Source organism: Panthera uncia, chromosome F1 (assembly GCF_023721935.1).
Source record: "Panthera uncia isolate 11264 chromosome F1, Puncia_PCG_1.0, whole genome shotgun sequence".
Classification (NCBI taxonomy): domain Eukaryota; kingdom Metazoa; phylum Chordata; class Mammalia; order Carnivora; family Felidae; genus Panthera; species Panthera uncia.
In genome coordinates this window covers 4,356,850-4,377,690 of record NC_064813.1, presented here as the reverse complement: position 1 = coordinate 4,377,690, position 20,841 = coordinate 4,356,850, and the positions used below count along the sequence as shown (strand labels likewise).

General features: G+C 52.8%; 1 protein-coding gene across 1 annotated transcript in view; it reads left to right on the top strand.

The window, feature by feature from the left end:
• The window catches only part of KIF26B (kinesin family member 26B), a 464,847-nt gene that overhangs the window by 368,387 nt on the left and 75,619 nt on the right, over positions 1–20,841 (top strand). The window contains exons 6-8 of the mRNA XM_049633800.1: positions 12,888–13,094; positions 18,130–18,223; positions 19,230–19,492. Coding sequence (XP_049489757.1) covers positions 12,888–13,094; positions 18,130–18,223; positions 19,230–19,492 — 564 coding nt within the window. The remainder of the gene's footprint in view (positions 1–12,887; positions 13,095–18,129; positions 18,224–19,229; positions 19,493–20,841) is intronic.

Genomic DNA, 20,841 nt, shown 5'->3' with positions numbered 1-20,841 from the left:
CCGCGCGAGAGTGCCTCTTCCCGATCAGGTGCCTCTGGTTTAAGGTTGCCAAAGCCCCCCTGCCCCGCAGGGAACACACGCTGCCCTCCCAGGCCTCCTCCACACCCCAACTTTCTAGTCACTTGCTGGAACGCGGGGACCTGCTTTAATTTGTTGGGTTGTTCTTTTCCCACCCTACCCTATGCACCCTGGAGGAGAATGCGGTTAGGTAAAGACCGCACCTGCACATGTTCATCCTTGACCTCCATCTCATTCTCTACACCCGCATTCTATTTTTTTAATGTTTGTTTATTTTTGGGAGAGAGTGGGGGAGGGGCAGAGAGAGAGAGAGGGAGACACAGAATCCGAAGCAGGCTTCAGGCTCTGAGCTGTCAGCCCAGAGCCCGACGCGGGGCTCGAACTCACGGACTGTGAGATCGTGACCTGAGCTCAACCGACTGAGCCCCCCAGGCGCCCCTGTACACCCACATTTTAAAAAGAAAATAAAGAGGGGCGCCTGGGGGGCTCAGTCAGTTTAGCGGCCGACTTCGGCTCAGGTCATGATCTCGCGGTCTGGTCCTTGAGTTCGAGCCCCGCGTCAGGCTCTGTGCCTGTTTCAGATTCTGTGTCTCCCTCTCTCTGACTCTCCCCCATTAATGCTCTGTCTCTCTCTGTCTCAAAAATAAATAAACGTTAAAAAAAAATTAAAAAAAAAAAAAAGAAAGAGAAAACATGTCCTCCGCATAATCCTCGCTATTAGAATTCCCCGTTCTGCTTTGAACATGGGTCTTGCCACCAGTGAGGGCTTCTCTGCCAAGCAGAGGGGCGGGGAGGGGGACTCCAAAGGGCCAGCGGCTCACCCCTGGCCAGAGGGGGCAGGAGTTTCTCTTTCACACTTACCCCCGGCTGGCCTTCACCCCCTCCTCTCTCCAGCGCATCACCTACCTCCCCCGTGGGCTGTCCAAGTCTGTCCCATGCCATCGTCCTCAACAAGCCTGGGGCTCACTGGAGCCGAACTGGGTGACAGGTGCTTCCGTTCCAAGCCTACGACTTGAAAATAAAGTAATCCAAAACGGAATCCCTTTTACGTCACGAGACCGGGCTGCCCCCGTGGCCCCCCAGTGGGAACAGTGTGTGTTTCACGCGTGTGTAGTGGAACAGCACAGGTACACTTCTAAGGAGAGAAATGGACAGACAAGGAATCGGGGTGACTGTGGCTAATGCCAGGGTTAGTGCACTCTCATACTCTTTCTTTTTTTTTTAATTTTTTTTTTTAACGTTTATTTATTTTTGAGACAGAGAGAGACAGAGCATGAATGGGGGAGGGGCAGAGAGAGAGGGAGGCACAGAATCGGAAGCAGGCTCCAGGCTCTGAGCCATCAGTCCAGAGCCCGACGCGGGGCTCGAACTCGCGGCCCGCGAGATCGTGACCTGAGCCGAAGTCGGACGCTTAACCGACTGAGCCACCCAGGCGCCCCTCGTACTCTTTCTTATTGAGGATGAAAATCTAAGACTTACCAAGGGCCTGGGACTTGGGACTGGCTTGGCGTCTTTCTGCTCCTCTAGCCCATTCTCCCCTTCTTCAGCGTATGGGGGTCGTGACAATGTAGGGCTCGGTGCGGCAGTCCACTGAGTGCCTGTCAGCCTTCGATGCAGGTTAATTTACCCAACTTCCTAACTTTCAGCTAAGCCTGTTCCAGATTTCAGCCCCTTGACCCCAAAGTTCCCCGGATGCCTGTTCTCACTAGGACACGTACCTGATTCTCCTCTTGCCTGAGACTGAGGCTACGGGGTTCCAGACTGGACAAGAGCCCAGGCTTGGGGGTCGCGTATCACGGTTCTTTAAGGAAAGGATTCCCCACTTGCTCTGAACCCACCTTCCCTGTGGGCCCCAAGGATGCCTGTGCTCCCACTGCCAGGCAAGCAGCCTAGAGGCCGGCAAAGTCTTAATGCTGAACGGACAGTGCTCCTAAGTGATCGTTTCATGTCGAAAACGGGCATCAGAGATGAATACCAGAAAGGTACATACCTTGGGGCGCCTGGGTGGCTTGGTCGGTTAAGCGTCCGACTTCGGCTCAGGTCATGATCTCAAGGTCCGTGAGTTCGAGCCCCGCGTCGGGCTCTGTGCTGACAGCTCAGAGCCTGGAGCCTGTTTCAGATTCTGTGTCTCCCTCTCTCTCTGCCCCTCCCCTGTTCATGCTCTGTCTCTCTCTGTCTCAAAAATAAATAAACGTTTTAAAAAAAGTTAAAAAAAAAGAAAGGTACATACCTAATTATTAGATGGCAAGAATGGCTTTTTGTTTTAGACAACAGGTTGTTTATTACGGCGTTTCCCGGATTCCGCGCGGTATCTGGCAGCTGGTATTTCTAGGTGGTCCCTAGACTGGGTCACTCGACTTATTCTCAGAGTTCTGGGTGTCACTTCCCTAGACCGGAAGCCGTGGGATAGTAAAAAGTCCCAGGCCCAGGAGAACGCAGCAGTGAGGTCCAGACACAGCATCAAGTGTCCGCTTAGCAAGCTGCAGTTTTCATATTTATAATAAAACGGGCTGCAGAAAAAGAAAAGTAACTTTCCCTTTTGTGCTGGTGTTTCCAAAGGCAGACAGCACCTCTCTGGCGACAGACGGGGTCTGCGTCGGCAGATGTGACATTTCCTGAGCGTCCGCTATTTAATGACAGATCTACTATTTAGCTGTGCAGTCGTCACACATGAGTGAGCTTTAGCGGTAAATGGGCCCTTATTAACAATAAGTGCCAATGCCAAGCTGTGTGCACCTGAAAGAACTCTGATGCAAGGGGTGCCCACTGCTCCTCTCTCAGAAGGTCCTTCTGTGCCATTTTATCTCTGCAATGGGGCATTTCAAAAGATAAAATAACTATAGTAACCACAAACTAGCCACCGTAGTTTTCCTTCCCAGCATTCGGAAAAATCTGCAGTTGCCCCTTCCCCAGGATTTACCAAAATTCAGGCAGAAGAAAGAGAGGCTGGGAATTGGAAGTCCTGAGCTTAACCTTGGATCTGTAAACATTGGTAGGCCCGGGGCGAGGTGGCCTCGGCAACATCCTGCAGCAGTGCGGTGACACTTTGTGTCTCCAGGCCTCTTGTGTGGCATAAACCAGTAAGGTTCACGGTCTCCTGAACCCCTGGGTCAGAGGTGGTTGAAGGCATTGCTGGGAGAGGGGTGACCTTGTGTTAGGTTCCTGGCGGCGTATGCTCTCACAGGGCCACCACGTGTGTGGGTTCAACGTGACCGTGATCGTTATGGAGACCTGCTTTGTGCCAAGGGCTTAGCACGACTCTTTGCCTAAGAATCACGTAAATCCTTCCACATAGGGATTATTATTCCCATTTTACTGATGAGAAAGCTACGTTAGAATGATATGTTTAGGGGCGCCTGGGTGGCTCAGTCGGTTAAGCAACCGACTTGTGATCTCGACTTAGGTCATGATCTCACAGTTTGTGAGTTCAAGCCCTGCATCGGGCTCTGTGCTGTCAGTGAAGAGCCTGCTTGGGGTTCTCTCTCTCCCTCTCTTTCTGCCCCTCTGCCACGCATGTGCACACGTGCTCACACTCTCACCACATGAACCTTAAAAATAAAATAAAATAATAAAATAATATGTGCACGGTCACACAGCTGGTAAGAGCTGGCATCTGACTTTAAAGTCTATGATCTTTCCAGTAAACTCATACCCTCAACAATAGTAATTTGTACATGTATATTATAAATTTTTAAAATACTAAAATTTCAGGGGCGCCTGGGTGGCTCAGTCAGTTAAATGTCCGACTGTTGATTTCAGCTCAGGTCATGATCTCACGCTTCATGAGTTTGAACCCTGTTTCGGGCTCTGCGCTGACAGTGAGGAGCCCCCTTGGGATTCTGTCTCCCTCTCTCTCTGCCCCTCCCCTGCTCACGCTCTTTCTGTCTCCCAAAATAAATAAACATTAAAAAAATACTAAATTTTTATCATAGTAATAGAACACCACATAATATAATTATTATAAAGTAAGAATAGCTACTGTGGGGGCACCTGGGTGGCTCAGTCGGCTGAGCGTCCGACTTCGGCTCAGGTCATGATCTCACGGTTCGTGAGTTCGAGCCCCGTGTCGGGCTCTGTGCTGACAGCTCAGAGCCTGGAGCCTGCTTCGAATTCTGTGTCTCCCCCTCTCTCTGCCCCTCCCCTGCTCGTGCTCTGTGTCTCTCTCAAATATAAATAAATAAACATTGAAAACAAATTAAAAAAAAAGAATAGCTGGCATGTATTAAACACTCATGTAGCAGCACAGTCATAAGCGGCTCTTTTCATGATCACCGTAACCCCGCTAGGAAGGTACTGTTGTCAGGACGAGCTTCTAGATAGGCCTGCGGGAGGTTAAATCACTCGTGCAGATACAGCGCGGTAAACGGTGCAGCCAGAGCCCAAACCCAGGCAGCCTGTGGGCAGAGCGTGTGCCCCAGCCTCCAGGCTACCCTCCACATGGTCCTAGGGAGGCCAGGCAGACAGCAAGTGCCCTTAGCCTTGGAGCTGCTCGTCCAGGGACGCCCGAGAACCCCACGTCCCACTTCGCTTTGGACCCAAGAAGGACTGTGTCTTAGGATGCATTTTAAAACCCGCTCATCCATTCGAAATGAGTTCCCTAACACGATGAGCTAAGAGATGGGGCCTCTTGTATGTAGGCCGCTGTCACAATTCCAGTCCTTGCTGCCAGACCAGCCCCTGAAACGTGCCTGCCTCCACCCTCCCAGCCTGGCCAGCTTTTCCCTGGCCTGCTAATTGGAGTGAAGAACCTCGCTCCCAGAGGCTGCCTGGCCCCCAGCAGCCCTTCCCTGGCTGCAGACCCCCTCCGGGCCATGCTTCCTCCCTGCTGGGCTTGCGGGCTGAGGCTGACACATGCACCAGACAGGAGCTTCGGGGAACTTCCCCCCCCTCCCCGAAGCACTTCCTTAGCGAGCACATCTCATTACTGGGCTCCATTTTCTGGTCCTGCACATGCTCCCCTCACGCTTAGCTTTCTGGTGCTACCACCTGTCACCTTTCCCGGCGTGGCTTTTAATAATGTAAATCTCCCCTCTCTGATGGCATCACCGCTCATCATGTGCCATCTGGCGCCACATGAGCTCACCCGCTGGCACCCCTGAGAAGCCAGCCACCCAGCGCAGGGACAGTACCCTGTCTTTAAGGGGGTTCGGCTCTGGCCCAGCCCCCAATGAACAGGTTCAGGCTCTGCTGGCTTTGGTGGAAGGGACAAGCCTCTTCTCTGGCTCCATCTGACCCAGGACGCTCACTGCAGGGCGAGTGGGTCAGGGGCCCCTGCTCTTTCACCTTCGCCAGCGGGCAACTGGCTTTGGGCAAGTCACTTAAGTACCCACTGCCCTTAAAGTAAGGATGATGGTGGTAATGGCCATGTTAACGTTTCCCTAATAAAGCTGTTGTGGGGAATCAAATGGAAATAAGGATGAGAAGATCCCCTGTAAATATAAAATTCGGGGCGCCTGAGTGGCTCAGTCGGTTAAGCATCTGACTCTTGGTTTCAGCTCAGGTCATGATCTCATGGTTTGTGGGTTCAAGCCCCACGTCACGTTCTGTGCTGTATGGAGCCTGCTTGGGATTCTCTCTCTCCCGCTCTCTCTGCCCCTTGCCCACTCATGTTCTCTCTCTCTCTCTCTCTCTCTCAAAATAAATTTTATTAAAAACTTTTACTGGGTGGCTCAGTTGGTTGAGTGTCAGGCTTCAGCTCAGGTCATGAGCTTGTGGTTCATGAGTTCGAGCCCCGCGTCGGGCTCTGTGCGGACAGCTCGGAGCCTGGAGCCTGCTTCGGATGCTGTGTCCCCCTCTCTGTCTGCCCTACCCCCACTTGTGCTCTGTCTTTCTGTCTCTCAAAAATGAATAAACATTACAAAAAATTTTTTAATAAAATTTGTGAAGAAGTTATGGCCGTGGTACAGATGGCTGGTGATGAGTCAGTGATGAAGTCACTGATTTTGTCAACACAGAGTAGATGCTCCCCCAGATAGGCCAGGGGAGCTCTCAGCCTCGTGGCATCTGCCCTCCTAGCCCCCAGACTCAGCACCGGATCCTGTTCCCCTGGACCTTTTCTGGGGGAATGGCCCCATGAACCTTGACTGGGTCAGTAGGATTACTATTGTAGTTTGGTGCAAAGAAACTCTGTCCGATTTAGTTTGATTCTGCAAGTAACTGAGCTGTGATGCATGGATCTGTATAATTCTGTAAAGATAACTGTGTTTGGATGGAACACAACTCTCAGATATGTTTAAAGTCTCCCTCTGTTAACTTAGGGAGCACGGCCCTCTCGTCCACCCATCCCTCCCAGGATCAGGGTTATTCGAGACTTCCAACAGCTCGTCTGTCAGGTCAAGCAGGCACATTGGGTAAATCGAACGGGAAAGGAAAGTCATGTATATGGGGGTCGGTGTGTCGGTGATGGGTTAGCACTAGAATCTTAGGTTATAAAGTGGAGAGTGTCCTTTACATAACAGCTGGAAAATTACACCTTTAATCCCCTTTGGAAACTTTTACAGTAGATTTGTCAGAATGTCCTAAGCACGGAAGGATGTGAAGGGTTGCTGAATTTCGTGGTAGGTCAGAAAAGTAAGAGTGCTGAGAATACATACTGGGGGCACACTGTTTACGGCTCCTGTCCTCTGATCATCTCTCTTAGAATGTCTGGAGAATCTTCTGGAAGGGACTAAGGAGCCATAAGCAGACAACATGAGCATATCCAGAACATCTGATCAAGACAGGAAAGAAAGGAATGAAATAAGGGAAACACCACATCCAGATTTTAGAGGTTCAGATCACATTCAACAGGGAGCGCATACCTTTGCAAAAGATAGAAGTCAGACCACTTGGTCTTTAATTTAATTTGTTGGGGGGGAGGGAGGAAAGTCATTTGATCCCGTCACTCCTGTCACTATGTATGGGCAGGCTCATTCAAGAATTTTTTGCTTTCAGTTTTAAAATTAAGGTTGGTAGGGGCACCTGGGTGTCACAGTCATTTAAGCGTCCAACTCTCGAACTCTGCTCGGGTCATGATCTTGCAGTTCATGAGTTTGAGCCCCGCATCAGGCTCTGTGCTGATGGCATGGAACCTGCTTGGGATTCTCTCTCTCCCTCTCTCTCTCTCTCTCTCTCTCTCTCTCTCAAAATAAATAAATAAACTTAAAAAAATAAAATAAAAATTAAGGCTGGTAGAAAGGCTTCTGATGTCATTCACCTGGTGTAGAAAAGTCTATTTTACACTAGTTGATTTGAGGAATATGCCTTCTTCTTTCCTTCCTTTTTTCTTTTTTCCTTTCTTCTTTCTTCCTTCCTTCTTTCTTTTTTCTTTCTTCCTTTCTTCTTTCTTGAACAATATTTTATATGTGTGTAGTGCTTTATATTCTGCCTTTATTTCTTTGTTGCTTCCCACCTGTCCTTCAAGACAGGGGTCGTGGGTGGTACAACAGCCCAACTTTAGGGGTATGGAAGCCAGGGTCCACACCTGAAGTCACACAGCCACTCAGTGGTGGTGACGTTTGGACTAGAACCCAGTCCCCTGGCTCCTAGCTCACCGTGGTGCCCATCACACCTGGAACCTGTAAGAAAGGAGATTGGCTCATCCCATGCAGGGACCCTTCTGTTATCTCTCATTTCTCCCTCAAGAGCTGAACCCCACCTGAAAATCTAGGGAAAGCAGGAAAGTCACCCTGGTGTGCGGTGAGGTCAGCACAGTGCTCCCTCCGCGGACGTCCAGCCTCCACTCCCACCAGGCAGGGCTGGGGCACCGACTCTGGCTTTCTCTCTTCTGAGGCGGACAAGGTCGCCTAGAGGACAGAGTGATGGATATTTCCGTGGCTCACGTCTGTCACAAGGAACCTCAGCGTCTCCATCGCAGGCGCCGGCCTCAGCGGGAAAGACGCAGGGTCCTGGAACAGACTGGTTCTGTGGTTTGGCCGTTCTGTCTCAGCCGACGCGCCCTTCGGTTCCAGACTCTTCTCCGAACCATCCAACTTGTTCACTTTTCTTGTTGGTGGATTTTGACGAACCTGTCACACTGGGCTCTGGTTTGCCTTGAACCCTTCCCAGACATGTTTTAGGAACTTAGGAATAGATCTGGGGGCACCTGGGTGGCTCAGTCGGGCTCTCTGCTGTCAGCACAGAGCCTGCTTCAGATCCTCTCTCTCTGCCTCCCTCTCTCTGCTCCTTCCTCGCTCACTCTATACAAAATAATAAATAAAAAAAAATTTAGGGGCGCCTGGGTGGCTCAGTCGGTTAAGCATCCAACTTCAGCTCAGGTCATGATCTCATGGTCCATGAGTTTCAAGCCCCAGGTCGGGCTCTGTGCTGACAGCTCAGAGCCTGGAACCTGCTTCAGGTTCTGTGTCTCCCTCTCTCTCTCTGCCCCTGCTCTGCTCACGCTCTCTCTCTCTCTCTCTCTCTCTCTCTCTCTCTCAAAAATAAGTAAACATTGAAATTTTTTTTTAATTAAAAAAACAAAGAACAGATCTGGAAGGCTCAAAGATAACTCTAATACTCTGCGATCAGGACAAAAATGATGCCCAAATGGCATTTCTTGTGAGGTTGGTCTGACTTCACCTTGATTCATTTCTACTGACCTGATTCTTAAAAAGTTGTGGACTGGAGGGCACCTGGGTGGCTCAGTCGGTTAAGCGTCTCTTAATTTTGGCTCAGGTCATGATCTCACGGTTCGTGGGATTGAGCCCCACGTCTAGCTCTGTACTGATGGCACAGGGCCTGCTTGGGATTCTCTCCCTCTCTCTCTCTCTCTCTCTCTCTCTCTGTCTCTCTCAAAAAGAAATAAACTTTTTTAAAGAGTGTGGGCTTGGACATCAACGTAAGGAGATTCAAAATATAAAAGTGTAAAAAGACGTGCAAGGTGTCAGCACTTAATTGACTCTGAAGCCTCTAGCCTTGTAGGGGAAACGACGTATCCTTGGTGACACAGGTGCACTGAGCATTTCCCGTGGCCGCGACACGGTCCAGGGGCCAGTCACTGTCTCCTGTGTGTCTGTTGGGGGCCTTCATTGCGGGGGCCCCACAAAGGAGTGTAAACAAAGCTGGAGCGTGAGAACGGTGACTGGTGGTCTCTCCCCACCCCCACCAACCTCACCACCATCCGTGGTCTTCTCTGTTGCTGAGCGAGCCTTCCAAAGGTCACGTTGGCCAGAGCCTTCCTTAGAGTCTGACGAAAACCTCCAGCTGGGAAGCTTCTGGGTAGAGAGAGGGGCAGTGAGGAGCCCCCTGCATCCACACCGGGTTCTCTTCTCCGTGACTAGAGATGGACACGAACATCTGTGCACATGATCACGTGTGGCGGCAACAGTGAGCGCCCGTGGGGACCACCCCTCAGGAGCCCCCGTGTGGTGGCCACACCGTGATGGAGCATCCACGCAGCCCAGGAGCGAGGTTCTGCCTCTGTCGATGAGTCTCTCGCAAATCCTCCTGGAATGTCTCGGGCCGTCCAGGGAGGGGGGCTGCCGTGGTTGATGAGCAAGACGCCCAGAGCTGCAGCCGGCCCCACCGGCCGCCGAGCCATTAGAGAGATGAGGCAAAAGTGGGGTCTTGACCACTGAGGGTGGCTGTTGGTCGAGGAAATACCAACCTCCTGTCATTGGAATGTGTCCACTCAGACCGCGCCTTAGTTTTCTGGATCTCATTTTGCCAGTCCTGCCTTTGCGATTGAAAGCAGGGATCATCCCCCCTGCCCTGAGAGCTGGGAGACAGCTGTGGGTGTTCATGACGGCAGGGACCCTCTCTGTGCCCCAGAGCAGCAGGGACAGGAAGGGCTGAAGCAGGTGCCGCCGGGAACCCACCAGCATCTGCAACAAAAATGAAAACTTCTGGCAAGTCCGGGGGACCGTCTTGATCACAAGTGGTATCTTCAAAGCACTTTAATTACAGAGGATTAAGCCGAACGCCAAGTGCTGGAATGAGGGAAGAATTGGCACAAAGGAAGTCAAGCAGAAAAACCTAATTTCCTTCCTTTAAGGGGAGAAAAAAAATATCCATTTATTTAAATGAACTGCGAAGGGAAAGAATGGCATTTCCCCACCCCCACCCAGAGTTCAGTGGGTCTTGAAAGGACTGCGTGTCTCCTGGGCCAGACCAGCGGCCAGCACCGTCAGCCTGTCTGCAGAAATTGGAGGGCAGGCTCGGAACTTCATTACGATGCAGGAGCATCCCCCACCCCCCCACCCCCGGACAAATGACTCGCTAATTCAGCCCCTTCTCTCCCACGTCTCCATGCAGGCCCTTGCCTGGCTTAGCTCATAGTTTACATTCAGCACCTCTGGTTACCCAGAAATTGCATGTGAAATTGTGAAATCGAAAAGCAGCGGGCCATGTGACTCCATCAGTTCTGCCTGGCATTTGCATCCTCTTTGACTTGTAGCGCTCAGAGGCCGGGCGAGGGGCTTTGCTTACGGAAAGCCCAGAGGCCCCAGACACTACCAAAAGTTGCCGTTGGAATATGTGCCCTGGGCACACCTGCTGTGTGACTGGGGCAGATCTACCCGCACGAGCCGGGCTGAAATCAGCACGGAGACGTTCACAGTGAACGAGAGAATTGCCAGAATGGAACGTAGACCAATGTGCTGCTTGCTGTCACACACACAGTGACGGTGTTTTACTCATAGGAGCCTGCGAGGACCTGTGCGTAATCCCTAGCGCTGTCTGCAGGGATCCCCCCGTGGCATCCCGTTTGTGATTCACGGGACCCGGCGTCCGGGGCGAGAAGTTCTAAAACCTTACTGCTAACACGGTGATCAGAGAATGCTAGGATGTCACAGTTCAGAGGGAGGCGAGTATGGGGGAAGGAGGAAGAGGGAGAGAAACAGGAATCACGCACCCACCCTGTGCTGGTTACTCTGCAGGTCAATTTCTTTCATTCTTCCCATGGTCCCCTGAGAGAGGCCTCATTGTCCCTGTCACACAGGTGAGAACACTGAGGCTCCAAGAGGCTGGACCACATACGGGAGGCAGTACTTGTCATGATGTAAAAAGTATGAGCTTTGGTGTCAAGACAGAGGTGGGATCAGAGCCCAGCCTTACCACGAACATTTTCAGAGATTTGGGGCAAGTTCTGGAGCACTAGTTGTCTCATCTGGACAAGGGTACCTATGCATTGGCGTGTCGGACTCAGTAATGTCCTTTGGGTGACAGCACAGCCCTAGCACACAATAGACCCCCAGGAAATGGCAGGAATCGTTATATGACACCGCCCCCCCAGCGGGAGAACCAGGATTTAAACCCCGAGAGCCTCACCCCAGCCATGGGTTCCTTCCACTGTGACACCTGGCCTCCAGATCCACCCTGAGTGCTGTTCTGAAGGGATGGGAACCAGCACCGCTGGGACACAGCCAGGGCAACCGACGAGGCCCGTGCCCGTCAACCTTGTACATTGCAGGCCAGTTCCCGTGTCTCAACAGACAGGGAGAAGATAAACAGGAGGGTGCCCTCGCTCCATTATGCACAATGCAGAATATTCTCGGAGCATTTCTGCACGTTGGAGATCTTTTATTTAAAAATGTATAAACCCCTCTCTGCGAAACTGCCTGACTGACATTTCATCAGACCTGACAACTGATCCGATGAGGAAGGCAAGACACAGAGATGAGGTTTAAAAGAACCCTCTACAGAGCTGCAGGGTTCGCCACGTGGTATTATAAAAATCATCTGGGGGCGCCTGGGTGGCTCAGTCGGTTAGGCGTCTGACTTCAGCTCAGGTCACGATCTCACGGTCCGTGAGTTCGAGCCCCGCGTCCGGCTCTGTGCCGTGACAGCTCCGAGCCTGGAGCCTGCTTCGGATTCTGTGTCTCCTCCTCTCTCTGCCCCTCCCCCACTCATGCTCTGTCTCTCTCTATCAAAAAATGAATAAACTTTAAAAAAAATTTAAAAAAAAAAGAAAAAAAATCATCTGTCTCTCTCTGTCTGTTACCCTGTGTATCACCAGCCTTTGTGTCTTGGGAGCCTAGCCCAGTGCTGGAATATAGCAGGTGCTCACTGGCACATTTGGACTGAACTAGCAACACAGAAGCAGAGGCTGATAAGGGCGCAAACACCTTCCAGTTCCCCAGGACTTGAGCCTCCAGAGCTGTGTGTGCGGCTGCAGCTTGACTTCGGCTCACCTTAGGGCTCGGGGGGCAGGCGGTTTATTTCCATGAGTGCTCCGCTAGGCCGTGGGGGTGGAGCGGGCTGGCGGTCGTGTCTGGTCCGTGGTCAATTCCTCAGGAGGCGGGTTAAAGGGACCCGCTCCCGGTTCCCACTGAGACGCGTTTTCCTTCCCTGGAATGACAACTCCTGTGCACTCGCTTAATGGGATCCCAAATAACACGTTTCGAACGAATCTTTTTTCACCGTTGCTCCTTGGAACACATTTCAAATGCTGGCCATTAAAAACAGGCCATTTCACAAGCCTTTAATGATGACGCTAATAACTGTGGGTTTTTGTCTCCGAGAGTCCTGATGAGCGGAGGCGAGGAGTAAATTATGGAGCTAACGTTTATGTCTGTGGTTTGTCGATCTGTGAGGAGTCCTCTTCCAGGGAATTACGCCAGCCCCCAAACCTCGGCCATCCAGATTGCCTGTTCGCCTGTGTGACTGGCCCACCAGCATACAGTTAATTTTCAGTTTATATTAATAAGAAGGTAAAGAACACGATGTGCCGTTTCTGTAAGAAAGTAACGGACGTAGCAAAACATGCCACCTGGTAGTTAAAAACAGGTCAGTTTTTGCATAACCCGCTGAAGGTTATGTCGTTAACCCGTGTCATCATGAGAAGGTTCCCTGCCGCGGTGGATGCTCGTGTCCCCAGAGTGCATAGAGGGTGCCCCATCATAAAGTATCCAACGACGTCACTGCACGTCATTTCCCGCCTTTGTTTCCTGCAGGTGAAAGTCATGCTTCGCATCTGTTCCACGCTGGCCCGCGACACCTCCGAATCCAGCTCTTTCTTAAAGGTGGACCCGCGGAAGAAGCAGATCACCCTGTATGACCCCCTGACCTGCGGAGGTCAAAACGTCTTCCAGAAGAGAGGCAACCAAGTTCCCCCTAAGATGTTTGCCTTCGATGCCGTGTTTCCTCAAGATGCTTCTCAGGTGGGTGTGGCCCCTCCCACCGTCCCCAGCCACAGGCTCAGGCAGTGTTGATTGGTCCCAAGAAGGTCCCCGTCCACCAGGACCTGTGAGCTGGGAGGGTGTCTTCCAGAGTGTTCTGACGTGTCAGTTCTTCCGGCTGTACAACTTTTGGAAACCCGTGGGAGCTCCGTTGAATAGTTCGGTCCCGTTGAATTATCGGTGTCAGGGCTCGGGTGGCATCATCGTGCCAGGATTTCAACACAACACATCCTTGGAGAGAAGGAGGAGGGTGGAGGAGGGAGCCAGTCCGAGGATGGCTTACAGAAGCAGGGACTGGAAGGCAGAAGTGGAAATTTTAGGAACAACAGCAAGAAGATGGTGGCACGTGTGGTCCGCTAAGAACACCATGCCTGCCTGGGCTCCTGGGTGTGTCGAGGAGCTGGGTTTGAATCAGGCAGAGTTCTAGGGCCCTATAGGGGGCAAGTCCTAGTGAGGCATTGGTGTGGCAGGCAGGGAAACTGAGGCTCACATGCAGTCCTGCGGCCCGAATCGGTGAGGTGGAGTAGAGGGGAAGAAGAGAGGCGAGGGACAGCCGTCGTATTAGTTAGCTGGTGATGCGTTACAACTCAGGGGCTTAAACCAACGAGCATTTATTATTCCCTGTTAATCTATGGTCCGGCCGAGCGTTCTTCCATTTCTGGCTTGGCGCACTTACGTGTCTATCCCATGTTTGCGGGCTGCCTGGCTTTAGGCTGGTGTAGAATCCGCGTTGTTTCTCCTCAAGCAGCAGGCTCTCCGGGGCTTGCGCTCACAGCGGTGGAATGATCCAAGTACACACGCCTCCCGAGGCTAGGCTTGGCGTTGACATAAGGTCACTTCTGCTGCGTTCGGTTGGCTCAGATCTGAGGGGTGGGAAGAGACCCCGCGTCTTGAGTGGTGGCACTGCAAAGTCACCCTGCAAGGGGCGCGTGCACACGCACACGCACACACACGCACACACACACACACACACACACAGACACAGGGAGTGTGGAGAGTTATGGCCGTTCTGCTCCGAGTATAATTTGGAGGCTCCTTGGGGGCCCAGAGTGCTGAGATTCCTGGACCGGAGCTCCTGGAGCCAATCCCAGTAAGAACAGATGTCCACTGGAAGATTCAGTCACACCATCTGGTGCAGTTCATCTGCAGTGAATCGGCACGGCTGAATCTTCCGGTAGACGCGTCACCCAGGTTACAGGTGTGCGGTGACCTGCCTCGCCTGCATTCTGGCATCTTCGGATGCGTTTCCGGCTGGCCCTTCCCAGGATTCGTACAAAACAGGGTGCTTCAGGGTGGCCAATGCCTGCAGTGGAGCCTGAGGACAAGGGTGCTCGCAGCTCCTGTTTGTTTCCGACGCTGCATCCGAGTGTAGAAGAGAGGATACTCACACGGGCCCCGGAATCATACCACAGACACACAGTGCGTGTTCCAGGCTCCATTCGTTAACGAGCTGGGCACATGGTTTCCCCAAAGAGTTTCACCACGAAGAGACAAAATACAAAGAAGTTCGATAGTTTCTCTCTGACTTGTGTGTGTGTGTGTGTGTGTGTGTGTGTGTGGTACCACCCAGCTCACTAATCTAAACCTGACATCGTGTCTAATAAATGGCCTGCACGTAATGTAATTAACACAGTTGAAACTTTTCTGAAGCGGTTCTCCCCAAGTTGCAGAAATTCCAAAGCAAACCCTAAATGAAGTGCGGGCTGTTAATGAGTTTTAGATTTATTCCCGTAAAGAGCCATTTTTAATTGCTCACGTTTGCTTACATTTCACACAGGGCTCCACGCGACTGTCACACTTGCTTCTGGAAGCTTCTCTTTTGTTAAATTCGCCAATAATATAATGCATTGCATTTCTCTATTCAATTTGTGGTTTTCGGGAAGTTTCATATACATTAACCCACTGGACTCTTCTCGGATTCTGTGCTGTAAAAGAGGGAAGTTTTGCCATGTTCACATCCTGCGCAAGAAAACTGAGGCTCAAAGACGCAGCCTCTCATTCGTAGTCCCTTTCCTGAGCAGACCTCGCTTCCTGCTTTCCTCCCCATAATCTCTCTGTCCTGCATCTCTGACCTCCCGCCATTTTATTCGCTGTTTACTAGCAGTGTGTCCTTGGGTGGGTCACTGCACCTCTCTGGGCCTCAGCGTCCTCATCTGTAAGCTGAAGACAGACCCAAATCAATGTGATTCATTGAGCCGATACATACGAGATGCTCGAAATAGAGCCAGAGCGTGGCGAGTATTCGATAACTGTGAGCTATCTTTGCCTGTTGTGTCATCACTGATGACAGTCATGGTCAGCCTCAGCGCCCGAGGGGTGAGCACCCTTTGAGCCTCCAAGGCAGGAAAGCAGGCAAGTGGACGCGGTGGCTTCTGCTCTCAGGTCCTCAGTGAGCTCATGAGCTGCAGCCACCAGGGAGGTCCCAGGCGCTTATGAACTTGGCTTTCTCTCAGTCTCTCGGGACATCCACTAAGCAATGATTGGAACAGTCCTTGCTCCTCACTGCCCTGGTGGACCCTCCCTAGGACCCATGGTGGCCTTGGCAGTCATCAGCTGCCCCCTCCGGGGCAGACCTCTGCTGGGTCTGGCTGTGGGAATGTGTCTTAGTCCGTTTGGGCTGCCGTAACAAAACAGCACAGACTGGCGGGCTTATCAACTACAGAAATTTCTTTCCCACAGTTTTGGAGGCTGGAAAGTCCAAGACCAAATCCTTCCCAATTCACAGCTGTCTTCCTGCTGAACGGGGTGAGGGAGCTCTCTGGGGCATCTTCCCCAAGAACGCTGATCTCGTTCATGAGGGTTCCACCTTCATGACCTACTCACTGCCCCCCCCCACACACACACAAAGGCTTATTTCCAAATACCATCACAGTGGATGTTAGGTTTCTAGTTTTTTAATGTTGATTCATTTATTTTGAAAGAGAGCAAGCAAAGCAGGGAGGGACAGAGATAGAGACAGAGACAGAGACCAAGAGACAATCCCAAGCAGGCTCCACACTGTCAGTGCAGAACCTGATGCAGGGCTTGAAACCACAAACCGTGAGAACATGACCAGAGCTGAAATCAAGAGTTGGACGCTTAACCGACTGAGCCCCACAGCTGCCCCCGGACGTCAGGTTTGAACATAGCAGTTTTGGGGACACACATTCAGTCCCTCGCAGGAAGGGCAGTGGGGAGGACTCCAGCATGTGGGTAAGTGGAGGCTTCCTGCTGCCCGCGTCTGTGCTAGGGAAGGCTCCCTGCCTCTCTGGGCCCCCCAGACGGAAGGCAGCAGGGGGCCCCCAGGAGCCACTGTCAACCACTAACAATACGAGATGGACAGGTCATTGACCACTGGAATTGCAGGAATTCAGCAAGGGGAGCCCCGTGAGGCCACTCCCATGTCTCCTGTGGCCACTGGCCTTTGCATACACAACCAACTCTCAGCCCTCGTCTGTTTGGTGGCTGGCTCCAGGTGGGGCTGTGAGCCCCCTGGCCCCCCTCCTCACTTCATGTCCAAAGGAGGCAGAGTTCATGCAGCAAGAACTTCTCCCCCCTCTGCAGAGGTGCCCATGGGGAGTTCCAGATTCTACTGCTCGGGGCGCCTGGGGGCTCAGTGGACTGGCCTCCGACTTTGGTTCAGGTCCTCATCTCACGGTTCGTGAGTTCAAGCCCTGGGTCGGGCTCTGTGCTGACAGCAAGGAGCCTGTTTAGAGTCTCTCTCTCGCTCTTTCCCTGCCCCTCCCCCACTTGCGTGCGTGCTCTCCCCCACCCCAACACCTCAAATAAATAAACATTAAAAAGAATATTCTACTGCCTCAGTCTCAGGGCTTCGAGCCAGCCTCTCGCTGCCTAGGTCCTGGGGGTGTGACAGATCCTGTGGTCCCCATGGCAGCCTTGTCCTGCCCTCCCCAAGTCCAGGAGGAGCCCCTGGCAGAGTTGTTGAGGCACCACCAGAACAGACGGCGGGGTGGGGGTGGAGTATGGTTTTTCAGTTTGGGTTCGGGAGAGAAAATCGATTTCCAAGTATTCACGCCCATTGTACTCATGCAGCCTGGAGCTGAAAACTGGATTCCCACCGGGAGGCACGCTGCCCCGCCGACCGCAGAGCCCGGGTGTTTCACGCCTCTGAGTGCATCCCAAAGTTCGGACTCTGGCAGGAAGGGGACAGCACACAGTGCACTGTTTTGTCCTCCTGGAAGCCTCAGATGCTATCCAGAGAGTTCCCAGATGTCCCAAGTCAGGCCACAAAATGTACTGAGTTCTTGTCGTTTGAGGAGCGGTAGCTTATTGGGTGTTAATGGGGAAATACCGAAAGTTCTCAGAAGCCTGGCCCCCTCCGAGGACTTGAGAGTCATGTGGCAGACGAGACACAGCACGCTGAAGAGCATCCATTATAACACGCTGACGAGGGGCCTTTGACACTGTACATTGTTATCTGCCCAGAGAGAAAGAAAGGGCTGGTTTTGAAGAGAAGGGGACGTGGCTCAAGAACGAGGAGGGAGGTTGGGAGAGAGAGTCGATGTAGATCACCAGACCCCTGCTTATGTGAGAAATGCAACGTTTCCCAAGGTCATTTTCTTGAAATGGTATGTCATCTTTTTCCCACTAACAAGCTTGGTCCAATTCTATGCTGTGTGTGTGTGTGTGTGAGTGAAGGAAGGATCCAGTTAGCAGAGGGCCAGTGGAAAGTCTAAATGCCTTGTCCAGCAGCCCAGAAGGGCAGATCAGGAAGGCCACGAGGTCCATGAAAACGCCCTGTGCTGTGGTCTCGTCCCAGCGTGTTGCTGCCTGGCCTGCGGAGACGGCCGCTGGAACGGGCTGCAAGTCAGCAGAAGGGTGGTTTGCGGGCGGTGTATGTGAGGCTCGGGCTTGCGAGAGGCAGAGGCACCGGACGGTTTCGAGCGGCCCAGAACTCCTTTACGGCCTGACCCGTCCGTAGCGCCCCGGCCGTGGGACCGGAGCCCCGGGGCCGCGGGCTCCCCTCGCCGTTGCTCACGGTCCACTCACTGCACGTGTCCCCTCTTGTGTCCGCCAGGCCGAGGTGTGTGCTGGAACCGTGGCGGAGGTGATCCAGTCTGTGGTCAACGGGGCGGACGGCTGCGTCTTCTGCTTCGGCCACGCCAAGCTGGGTCAGTGAGAGCCGTGCTCGTCTCTGCTGTTAGTGTTCTGAATCACGCAGCCCGTGCTCCGGCGCGGGTCCCGGGGTCTGCGTCAGCAGATGGAAGGCGGCCGCCTGGACTGAAGAGTCACCAGTAACGGTTCCTGCTGCTAAAATGCAATGCCCGTCCCAAGTGGAGACCCAGTCACCTAGGAAACGGGGTGGGGTTCTTCCCACTTGGCCCAGGTCAGGGCTGCGCCCAGAGAGCCAGCAGGAGGAGGGACCCGCACCGAGCAGGGGCTCTTGGGTTCGGGGCGGTGGATGGAGCCCTCCGGGGAAAGCCCAGAACCGTGTCAGGACCTATCTGGGGAGCACCTGACAGCCGACCTTGCCTCCCAGCCTCTGGCCTGTGCCGGAGCGAGAAAGGACAAGGGGGTCAGGGGGCCAGGGGAGCACCCGGCCAGGGGGGTTGGATTGGACCCCCTTAGGGTGCCTTCGTACTCCTGGCCTGTGTCCCTCGGCTCGGCAGGCCTCACTTTCCAAGTCAGTAATTTGGGGTGCTCCCAAAGCACCCCTTTGCAGGGAGGGAGGCCGGTTCTAGGCCGGGACAGAAAACTCATTTCACCTCACTTCTGTCCTCTTGATCTCTGATCAAAGCGGCAACCCAGAGCTTAATAGAATTTGCTCATGCTATAAAAAGAGACACAGCATTGAACTTGAGGAAGGATATAAAGTGTAAGTATGTGCAGTTAATCTGTGGGGTGGTGATAAAAAGGGCCGTCATAGCATTGAAAGATGTCTGCCTTCCCACCGCGTGTGAGACAGTGCAGCGACCGGATGGTGTGGGATCCTCCTCGAGGGGAGCGGTGACTTCATCCCGTCTGGGCGCTCACGTTCTTTATTACAGCCATTTAGCGAGTAGTACCGGGAAAGGCTTACTGCTTCCCTTGCCTCTTCCTCTCCTTCCTTCCCTCCCCCCACCTCCCCTGTGGAGGGGGACACTCAAGCCGTGTTCCTGCCTTGCCTCGCCCCCCCAGGGAAGTCCTACACCATGATCGGAAAGGACGACTCCATGCAGAACCTTGGCATCATCCCCTGTGCTATCTCCTGGCTCTTCAAGCTGATAAACGAACGCAAGGAAAAGACGGGAGCCCGCTTCTCGGTGCGGATCTCAGCCGTGGAAGTGTGGGGCAAAGAGGAGAACCTGAAGGACCTGCTGTCTGAGGTGGCCACGGGCAGCCTGCAGGACGGCCAGTCCCCGGGCGTGTACCTGTGCGAGGACCCCATCTGCGGCACGCAGGTGATTGGCTCTGGAGCTCAGTGTGGGGGAGGTGGGGGGGGGGTCCAGAGTGGCTCCTCGAGGGGGAGGCTCCTCTGTGACTCACTCCACATGCACACAGAGGAGGCTCGTGAGTGTTTACTTGCAGGTGGACGGGGACTTTACGGCCTGCAGCTGGCCGCAGGGCCATCGGCCCCTAACCTAAATATTTGTACCTTGGATCTGACAGTGAGCAGCAACCACAATTATTGGAGCCCCCGGGGCAAGTTGAATTCACTTTCTTTACGCCCCCTCTCAAGAAAAAAAAGAAAGTACAGTCTTTCTTTTGTGTAACAACAAGCCGAAATATTTACTGCTCTGCACAAATAGCTCCAGCCATTACTGGCGCTGTTTACGGGTCTATAAACTGTGTTTCTGGCACTGGTTTACAGCTGGGTTAGTAGTGCTGTAGGAAACGCTAATAACCACTTTCTAATTAGAACCATGAAATAATTGCTGGAACCGTGGAAGCCAAGAGAGGCTCCAGTCCACCTTCGCGGGAGGTGGTGCCTGTTCTGTGCGTCTCACGCTTGCCGGCTGACAGCAGGTGGAGTGAGTCTGGTTCATATCCAGAAGAATCTGCCCTTCCAATCTCCAGAAGGCTTTATTTCCTAGTTTTTTTCTGATAAGTGTTCATTTTGATGAGTGCCTGCCTCATCCCCGGTGGGATTGTTTTCTCGGGCGAGGTTCCCTCCAAGTTGCACCCATCTGTTCACACCTGGCCGTGTTCTTCCCCGGCTCAAAGCACCTCAGATCCTTCCATTTCTGTTATGAATCCCCCATTGCAAACCTCCTCATGATTTGTGGGGTCCTACATGACCCCTGCCTACCTTTCCAGCATCATCTCTTGCCATGCCTCTTTTTTTTTTTTAATTTTTAAAAATGTTTTATTATTTATTTCTGAGAGAGAGAGAGAGAGAGAGAGAGAGAGTGTGTGTGTGTGTGTGTGTGTGTGTGCAGGTGGGGGAGGGGCAGAGAGAGAGGGAGACACAGAATCTGAAGCAGGCTCCAGGCTCTGAGCTGTCAGCACAGAGCCCAATCCCGGGCTCGAACCCACGAACCGTGAGATCATGACCTGAGCCGAAGTCGGACGCTCAACCGCCTGAGCCACCTAAGTGCCCCTCTTACCACTCCTGTTAAGTTACATTCAGGTCCCTTAAAAAAGGCAGCACCCCTCAAACTTCACTGTGCATATGAATCACAGGGGATCTTGTGAAAATGCAGGTTCTGGTTGAATCCATCTGGGATGGGGCCCCTGCTTGTGAATTGGTAACGAGTTTCCCAGTGATTGAGCACACTTTCAGTTGGAGGGCACTCAGACACCAGCCATC